General features: G+C 37.6%; 1 protein-coding gene across 2 annotated transcripts; it reads right to left on the reverse strand.

Annotated features, from left to right (window-relative positions):
- Positions 1 to 1,961: 1,961 nt before the first annotated feature.
- LOC103720691 (poly(A)-specific ribonuclease PARN) lies at positions 1,962 to 10,206 on the reverse strand. Of its 2 annotated transcripts, none has more exons than XM_008810523.4 (7): positions 9,759 to 10,206; positions 7,635 to 7,765; positions 6,946 to 7,274; positions 5,584 to 5,697; positions 4,738 to 4,861; positions 4,266 to 4,530; positions 1,962 to 3,305 (listed from the first exon to the last, which is right to left on the reverse strand). In XM_008810523.4, exons 1-7 carry the CDS (start codon positions 10,136 to 10,138, stop codon positions 2,477 to 2,479), a joined length of 2,172 nt encoding a protein of 723 aa, XP_008808745.1. In that variant the 5' UTR covers positions 10,139 to 10,206; the 3' UTR covers positions 1,962 to 2,476. The 2 variants fall into 2 exon arrangements, with proteins under 2 accessions (XP_008808745.1, XP_008808744.1); XM_008810522.4 differs by having other exon boundaries at positions 4,738 to 4,864.
- Positions 10,207 to 10,250: the final 44 nt, after the last annotated feature.

Genomic DNA, 10,250 nt, shown 5'->3' on the forward strand with positions numbered 1-10,250 from the left:
TGATTATTTATATGTTACATCAACATGCTATCTACTGCAGGAATTTTGGACTTCGGCATTATTAGAAAAAATGTTATGCAGCTGCTTGTGGTATTAGTACTTCAATATTCTAAGGTGATTCGTAAATATAATTGTTGCATGTTTTTTATTGCTACGCGCTTCAGAAAGTATGAACTACTATCACAAATGCATCTCCATAAGGATCAATGCTTGGAACTGAAGATCTGAAAACTAATTTGCGGCCATATGGAGATCCCTGTATATCAATGGCATGACTGCAATACTGCTTTTATGTGCCATGGAAAGCTAGTTCAGTTGCTGACTTGCTGTAAGCTTCGCAATGCAGAAAATCTGATCGCACTCTTTGCACTAGATCATGCATGGTCACGCGTTTTAAAGCATGTTTGGGCGGTCCTCTGCATGCAAAAGACTCAGATGGTCTTTCAGGCAAAAGATCCAACACAATCCCCATTGCGAGAAGGGGAAAATATTTTGGCTTCTAATCGAGCTTAAGATGGACATGATGGCATCTTAAACCCACCGAGTCATGGAGGATTGTAGCTAGGACTACTTGATTTGGGCAGGACTTAGAGAGCAAATGACTTTAATCTCGAGAATAGAAGTCGATTATTTACCTATTCACCTTCATCATTTTCTGAACAATATCATCAGTTACACAATCCACTATATATACTGATGTCAGCACACATGCAAATAACAATAAATTTTGTTAAATTTCTATGAAAACGTTAACTAGAAATGTTGATTCAAATCCTATAGGCTGCAACTGTTGTACACGAAGATCAGATTTGTTTCATCCTTGACAATCCAAACTGCACTTAGAAATGTATGTCAGAAACCAGAATGACCACTCAATTAAGATGAAAGGCTCTTATACAGTGTTCTTGAGCTCATCCCTAGTCCTTGAATAGCATAATATGCCCAGTACCTATGCAGGTTTCATCAACTTCCTATTCCACATAACTCTACTAACCAAGAAAACCACCCTCATGCTCCTCAGCCTGGCACTAAGCAGTTAAACCGGCAGTCATATCATCCTCTCCTTTCAGTCCAGCAGCACCATCCTGTAGCTCTCTGTCATATGGACAAATTTGGTACATCTCACCAGTACAGTGGTGTTGAGGAATTTGAGCATGCTGCTTTTGAAAGTATCCAACATCTGTACAATTAGCTGCTCATGTTCAAGCAAAGCATCATGTGCATTGGAACAAGCTTAATACTAGTCTCTGCAATAGTAAATGATATTTCCCGCATGGTGCAGCAGCATTCACATTACCACATTTCGTAGATTGTTGATTGAAGTCCCGAAAGCGCTCCTTTTGGGTCTCTAACTTGAGAAAGCCACAAGTACATATAATGAAAAATAGTGCAATTTTAAGGCCTCCAAGCACATCATCATAAAAAGGCAGAGTACAAATACACGAAATGAAAAATAGTGCACTTGTAAACCCTCCAAGCACATCATCATTAAAAGGCAAAGTCTCATATCTGATCTGAACATTAAACACATGATATCAAAATATTGCACCAGTTCTATCTAAATATAAATAGTGCATCCCCATATTTACAGAAATTTTTGCAGCAAAAATACAGCACATACCTTGCCGGCAGCTACTCTTTCAATTGTACAGGTCCCCATTTAATAGCACAAAACAAATTATCTAACCGGGAAAAACTTTTGAGGCTTCCTCGTTTCATTGACATTCATGCATGGAAGATTCTATCCTAACCAGCCTTTATGTTCATGATTCGTATGAATAATGGTGGAGATTAAAAAACAAAAAAAAAAAAGAAAGGGGAACAAGCCAATTACATTCCCATCATAATATGAGCAAAGGTAGAAAATTTAATTCACCAAAATAAAAGGTACAAAATTATGATTGCCAGAAAACTTATTGACTGTAAGGTAGACAATGAGCAATTACATTCCCATCATAATATGAGCAAAGGTAGAAAATTTAATTCACCAAAATAAAAGGTACAAAATTATGATTGCCAGAAAACTTATTGACTGTAAGGTAGAAAATGAGCAATTACATTCCCATCATAATATGAGCAAAGGTAGAAAATTTAATTCACCAAAATAAAAGGTACAAAATTATGATTGCCAGAAAACTTATTGACTGTAAGGTGACTCTAGTTGTAGGGCAACTTTTCAACATTGTTGCAGAAGGATAGAGATTCAAGAGACTGACGAACTGTGAAAAATGAAGCTCCAAAAGATAAAACCTACATATCTGAAATTCCACTTACAAATACAATGCCATAGTTGATAGAGATCTTTGGTGAATGCAGCAAAAACCAGCACCACCTTAGAGAGTAAAGGCAATCAATCAAGAGTGACATTTCCATTCTACAAATGTCGCCCTCAATTTGTTTGATAGTAATACAGTAGACAATCAGATAATCACTGGCAAATGGGACCAAAAATGTACTGCAGCCTGTCTATGCGATATTACCGTGTACTTCTGACCTGCTTTTCAAATAATAATTTGGAAGCATGTAAAGAATCTAAAATATCTTCACATGAAACTTGGTGATGAGATTGCCTTTTGGGATCATTTTTCTTTCCAATAACCTGTTTCACAGCAGGTGAATTGTCTCCTGGTGTAATTTCACTACTACTGGCAAATTTCTGGGTTTCCCCACTCCCATTTTCCACTTTGGTCTTCCATCTAATGCCAACTGCTTCAGCTTGATCCACAAACAAAACCTTTGATATAGAAGAGCCACAAATGTCCCTATAAGTCTCATAATTGGCAGCATGGGTGTTGCCACCTTCCAACAGCTTTGCAAGAGGGTGCAACACTGATATCGGGTCATCATTGCTCTCCAAGTTATCCTTCAAAATCAAAAACTCATTCACTAAGTCCTCCTTGCTGAACTGAATAAGCGCAGCAGTTGAATCCACAAAAAAAATCAATGTGATGGAATCTGGACCAAAAACTTTACACACGCATTCCTTCAAATCCTTGGGCTTGATATTGGATGGAAATCCCCAGACAAGGACAATGTTTGAAAACACTATCTGAGGATATCTACGCTTGTAACTTGAATCAGGATTCTCAATTCCTGTACTCAGATCAATGACTGTTCCACTGTTCCAGCTGGGGTATAGAAGATTCATATAGTTCTGGATCTTATCATTTTTGGAAAAATCGATTGATGGTGAGTGGAGTTCAAATTTCATGCCCAAGTGACTGCATGCCTGAGCAAAGACACATCCGGTCATAAAAGCATCATACCCTGCTTCATGCTTGGCACCTGAGTTAAAGCAAGATGACCTGCAGGAGATACACAAACAGAAACCCAGAATTTTTACTTTTTCAATTTTGATTGATGAACTCAGGAAATGGGGCAATCAGAATATTATGATTACAAGTTGACTGAGCTGTACAACTAATCAGAAACCTGGAGAAAAGCTATCAAGTAGGCTGGTTAGCTACAGAATTAAGAGCACAACACAGGTAGGTCATTGGGCTATTTTATCTTTTCCTGTTGCATTTTGCATGACTAGTCAAAAGCACTACAAGAAAAGACATTTAACTAACAACTCACCTGTTAATAATATAAAAGCAAATAGAAAAACAGACACTATGCCTGCATCACTAGGCAACTAGATTCCTTCAAAACTATAAGCACAGGCTTCTCAGTGAAGCACTGTGGAACAAAAAATTTTGTGTCTGCTATGTCTTATAAAGTAGTAACTGTTCAATCTCAACAAGTTAAAAAAATGATCTCCTGCAGGTATTGTTTTAACTTTTTCCATTTGGCTGAAAAGAGAGCAAGACCGCATAACACAAGGCAAGCCTGTGAAAATCGGATTTGCAGCCATACAACTAAGTTTTCTACAGAAATCCAGAAATAAAATTTTCTTTTTCCCCTACAATGAAGAATTGTAACAAGTAGATGCAAGAATGGTATTTTAATATATATTTTTAAACTGTTATTTTTGGTAAACATTGACTTGAAGCTATGGCCAAATGAAGGTCATTGTTACTTTGGGTCAAAATGAGATGACAGGGCTGAGTGTGTGCACTTTATGCCTTTTCAGATTCAGATTCAATGTGAATAAGAACGAAAGAGGGGGAAAAGAGTAGAACAAATACCAAATTCATAAATGCCAACATGCACTAAGGATCTAGAAGTAAGTACCATCAATAATATAAGCAGTTACATGGAACTTGTGCAACGGCTCTCATAGAATGAGAAATATTTCCACAAAGTGAGCATGAAAAGTATACCCGGTTTCATCTGCTTGCACCTCAACTTTCACATATGAATTAGAAGCAACATGCAGGGATGGAGAGGAAATCCTTGGGCACAACAGCGAAAAAATGGAAGAGAGTGATTTGCTACTCCTTTTCATCAGGTACTGAATTACATGGCTGGAGTTCACGAGATGCCTGGTATCAATTATGCGTGGGAAATTTTTGTGCACAGCTAATGCAAATTCGACCATTGATGAAGGGAGAGGACCAAAAAATTTGCAATATATATGTGCAATATCTGTTTCATGTGAAAGAAGCGACTGAGAAAGACATGGTAGATACATGTTTATATATAAAAATAATTTGAGAAAAACGGTAACAATGCTACCACCTAAGTTCACACATGGGACCATCCCCCAGCTTACATGCTGATGAGAGGTGGCAACCAACAGAACCCAGTATTGTTGGCAACAGGTGCAAAAACAGTTATATAAAAGAGACGTACCTAAAAAACAATTGTGGCCAACAATCAGTTTTTCTTCTGATGTGAGAAGATCTATAACATGGCGAAATCCCACAGCTGACCTAACCCGTGCTTCTGTATTCCTGAGTAGATCTTCTTGGACCTCCTTCTGTGACATAGGAATGCCAAGTTTTACTATATTTGTTATGCAGAAACAAAGAAACAGATTTAGAAGATGGGGTTCCTAAAAGCAGTTGCCTTCCTTGTCCTACATAAAGGAAACAACTAACAATATCACCATTAAACAACTACTTGAAATAATTGGGCTTTTCTTTAAATTAATAGTTTCAATTTTCTTATACCATCCAAAATAAGTATAGCAATCTTTAGATTAAGGTAGTATAATGTTCAGCATATGAGAACACTAGCTCTTAGTTTTCAAGACTATAAGGTTCTTGCTGGGCCTTATTTTTACTTTTTGCAAGGACTACATTGGCAACATCAACAAACATGCTCAATTCACAGGGGGTCTAGTAGAGTATTTGTTTTGTATCAATTTCATAAAAACAATCATTGTGACACACAACGAAAGAAAATCTGACACCAATTTCTTTTCAATGATGAAATAATAGAGCTTCCAGAGTCCAGAACATATAGAAATTTCATTATCTAGAAGAGTAAATTTATAATTTTTCATGGATTTTTTTTTTTCCAGCCAAGTTCTCTACCATGCAAAAACAGAAATTTAACTGTGGAACAACTAAAACCATATAACCTGATACTGGCTGATCGATTTGGGAATTTGGGACTAGAGATGGAATGGGAACAGATGTAGTTTGCCAGCTTATAATAAAAGCCAACTACTTTGCATTCTTTTTTGTATCATACCCTAAGAGATGCCTTGTCCTCCTCAGAGTCTGTGTATACTACTATCTTTTTCCACATGGCATTTTCATCAACAGAACGGACGTATACAAGGTCTTTGAAGTGCTTTCTTAAAACCTGTGGACTCAGAAACAAATAGTCAGCAGAATACATGATAATACATATCAGAATATAAACTTAACCTGCTATGATGTTACAAAGAAAGGAAAAACAAAATTTCTGCAATCCATAGCTGGTGAAAATGAATAGTTGATTAAGTAAAGAATTCATAGGATTTTAACTGTTGCTCAATATCTTGGTATCAGCATATTTCTTGAATTTCAGGTTATTCATTGATATCTGGTTTTACATCCATCAATCGCCTAAAAAACCTCAGTGATTGGAATGATTGTAATAAATGATAGGGCAGGTAGAAATCTTTGTGAGTTAATAACATCTACCATCAGCTTTTACCTCAACAACCACCATGCCCTGTATTATGTCGCTTTCCTTCCATATTTAATGCAGTAGTGAATATGATGCACATGCTTGCAGCGAATGAGTTGGGAAAAGTTCATAACATATCCTGCACTTCTGCAAAAATAGCTGCAGGCCCATTTGAGTTTGATATCTAATCTTGTGATTGGAGTTGGAAAGATGAACCTCATTTTTTAAAATTGGAGATGAATCATGAATTATGCATCAAGGATTGTAATCAAATGGGCATAACTTAAAAAATTCTGAAGCCTATTGCCATCTTTCATCAGCATAATTCAAATCACAAATTAAATCATAAACATCACCAGATATTGTATTGGTGAAGATATGAACCTGATGGATTCCAATTTTATTTGGATCAAAATCAGATTACAGAACTATGATTTTGTTTTTCTGGATGTGATAGAATAGGCTGAAATGAAGACCCAAATTCATCAAGCCAACAAACGAAAAGAGCCCAGCACATATAGCAATTTAATCTAGATGCAAAATTACATCACTGAAATACTTGGCATGCAATCTTGGGAACATATCATGTTTGAAATTAGGATGAACTGGCCATCCTAAAACCTGGACCTTGAAATTAACAGCCAAATTGATATCATAATCAAGAAAGAAATGCAAAATTTAATTTTGATGGAAATATTAAAATTGAAGAGAGAAGTGCAAGTAGGGTAAGTCAGAGAGTGCTGGAGAATGGAGATGCATCATATAGTGGGTAGCACTAGAAAGACTATTCGGTAACAAGTTTTGAAGATTAACATCTGGGCTAGAGGGATAAGAAGTTCTCAACAGAACTAGAAGAAAATAAGAATCACAGAGACCTGTTCAATTCTTAAAGCCATGTTGATCATCAAAGTAAATAAAATGTAAAACAAAATTCATTACCAGCCGAATCAACTTCAGTTGGTGGGAGCTGAAGCCATCCAGCAAAACTGCCGGACGCATCTTAAAGAAAACTGTCTGAAATTGCATTTTATTGCTATCAGAATTTTCTTCCAAACGATAGTTCTTGGCTGGACTCTTTATTAATTCATCACACCATTGGTGGAATCTGTTCTTCATCCGTTCAGTGAAAATAAGATCAGCAGTTCTCAATAATGGTATTTCTACATGCTCTTCCAGGTTATATAAGGAATTATTGAATTCATCCTTGTATGCTGAAGATAAGGTCTGGAGAGCTTCTGCCTCTTGTGCTCTGGATAAATAAGATATTCCTGAGATTATCCAAATGTTGTAAATACATGAAGAACATAACCATTTAACAGTATCTTGGTAATGAAGACTGATCAGGTGTATGACCATAAGAACAATATAATAATTAACTACAATTGGGTCAGAAAGATCAACTAATACATATATGGCACTAGCACACTCGGAAATAGGTGCTTCCAAGCCACTGGACACTCTGATGGTAGACCACATATCATTAGCCTCCCCAGTAACAATGACAGAAACTTGAAGATGCAGAATGCAAGCAAAGATGAGCATCATTAATATATACTCTTAATTGAGACCATTATGCTAGCAATGCATACTAAAAACTATCTAAGAGCATGGAGCAAAGTATTCCAGACCTTCATGTATGCATGCATTGAAATCAAATTGATATTTGGCGAGAAAGTCTATTGAAGTTGTCTGGCAGAGAAATTCATATGATGGTCCATCGACTGGAAGTTCCTTCCGAGGAAATACATAGAAATTGTGCCTGCCAAGTAAAACAAGGGAGAATGGTAATCATAAAAGAAAAAATGCCATCATAAAGATACATACGTACAAAACATTAAAAAAATGGTAGCAATCAGAAAATTTATTTCATCACCAATCAGTTGTCTTCCTAATGAAGGCTATCAACCTAGTAACCAAACATGCCTATTGATGATCAATAAATAAGTCACCACTGACTAGAATAATCCTTATGCGAATCATGTGGGGGAAAAGAAAGTAAAAGATCCTCTAAAGAACAGAAGCATAACAAGACAGAAAAAAAAAGAAGATAAAGTATAAATTCGCACATAAAAGTAAAAAAATGTAACTCTACATAGCCGACCTAATTCGTCAAAAGCACTTCACGAGGAGTGATGTAAGACGGTCATCCAAAGAAAACAAATACTAGGAAAAAGCAGAGTTGAGAATGCTTAAAAACAAAACAATTTTGGTTATAGATTATTGAATTATAGCGTAGAATTCGCTAGATATCCCCTTGGAATGTTTCCAGCCATGGAGAATAAGGAGACTCTACCAAATGATAGCAAACTTTTAAGCTGCCCGCAAAATGTACCTATGTTCCTGAGTTGCATCAGCTGGTGAATAAGGAGATTGAACAAAATAATAAGATTCATAAAAAAGTTGTTGAATGTTGTGCTTTAGGTTTGCATTTTGGCTTATAAATTGGTGCCTCAAAGATAAAAATATGTTGGTATGTCAAGAAATGCCTTCTTTCCTCTTCATCTAGCCATCTTGACTCATCCCAATAATACAGAAACCTAGAAAGGTTGCTCCTTGGTAATTTAAGCTCAAACTGAGTGACCAAGTAGCATTCATGGCAGGCCCCACATTTTGTGTTAAAAGATTCCTTGGTTCAAAATATCAACACCAATTCAAACGGTTGAAAACATATTTTGAGCCAGTTGCAATGTCGAATGCCGGGCTAATTGTTGATCCATAAGCCATCCATTAAACGAAACAATAATTGCTGGTTAAGATTTAAACTAAGCCTTAAAGCTAACCTGTGAAATTATAACAATTTAAAATTACAAGAAGTCCTCAAAGATATGCCTACCATAATCCATGAGTCCCTAACATGCTGACATAATCAATAACCCCCCCGATCCTGTGAATTGGATCAGATGGTCTTTCCCTCCCTCCCTCTCTATGTCTGTGCATTTTCATGCGTGTGTGCATTATTGTATTTGTCTCCCTCCCTTCTTGCATTCAGCCCAACAACTAACAATTATTATCCCAATTGTTTGACATGCCAATCAACAATAAGTATTAGAATATGAGCAGCACTTAGAACGGTTGACATATGATGTGACAGTACTTCCATTACAACGTCCTTCAGTAAGAGAAATCAAATATACATGCAAAATTTCGAACATTCCATTGATGTGACTATGACATTCTATCGTAGTGTCATGTTCAAATCTCACAAATGCCAAAATAAATTTACAATGGTATTGATTCCGTGATGGAGGATGTCTGAGCAGATGTAAAAGGTTTTCAAAAGCAATGCTAAAGGGACCTGCATCGCAAAATAGCAATTTCTATCACTAAATAATTTATAATTGTCTTGAAATTTCCTACCTACATTTTAAAAAGGTTTTTAACTGTTAAAGAACAGATAATTTTTTATGCAATGCAAGAAACAACGAAAAGAACTACTCTTTGGTTTCACATCAGCAACAACACAGGGATTACCATTCCGCTTATGGGCTAATAGCAACAGTAGCCACCGGAATAGCCTCTAAATCCGTCAATTAAAGCTTCCAGCAGTTTATTTGCTGTTAAACAATATCCAAAGCTTTTTTTTTAAAAAAAAAGAAAGAACTTTTTGAATAACAAGCAAAATGCTCCTTCCTACCCGCAAATCCCAGTTTTCTCTTGGTTGCAGTTGTACCGCCAAATAAAGTTACACTCCAAACCCTACCTTACTAAAAGCCAAAACCCTAGCACTTGGATTCAAGGAGAAAATAACTCACGGGTGCGCGATGAAGGAGCCCTTGGCCCCGTCCCACCGAAAGGGGCAGACCCCGAACTGCACCACGGCAAACTTCTCCGCCGAATCCTTCACCTTGAGGTACCGGACGTCGGAGCGGTCGAACTCAAACGCGTCCCTCCACGGGGCGCTCGTGATGCCGGTCATCTCGAGATCGATGGCGACAAAGTCCGCCTCCCGGACCCGGAGCCGGAGGTCCTCCAGCGCCGGCTCGAAGTTGGACTTCGTCACTTTCTTCACGGCCACAGCGGTGGTGGCGGCGGCGGCGGTGGCGGAGGAGGAGAAGCGGCGGCAATGCACCGGGTGGGAGCAAGCTAGGGTTAGGGTTCTCGAGAAAGCCGAGATCAGCCATCGGCTCCTCATTTCCGCTGCATTTCTCTTCCAAACGCGGGAGAGAGAGGGGGAGGGTAGGGAGAAGAAGCAATCCGGGGACAGCCGTCGTCTAATTATAGGGTTTGACTCCGGTGATTTTCTT

This window comes from Phoenix dactylifera, chromosome 1 (assembly GCF_009389715.1).
Source record: "Phoenix dactylifera cultivar Barhee BC4 chromosome 1, palm_55x_up_171113_PBpolish2nd_filt_p, whole genome shotgun sequence".
In the NCBI taxonomy this organism is placed as follows: Eukaryota; Viridiplantae; Streptophyta; class Magnoliopsida; order Arecales; family Arecaceae; genus Phoenix; species Phoenix dactylifera.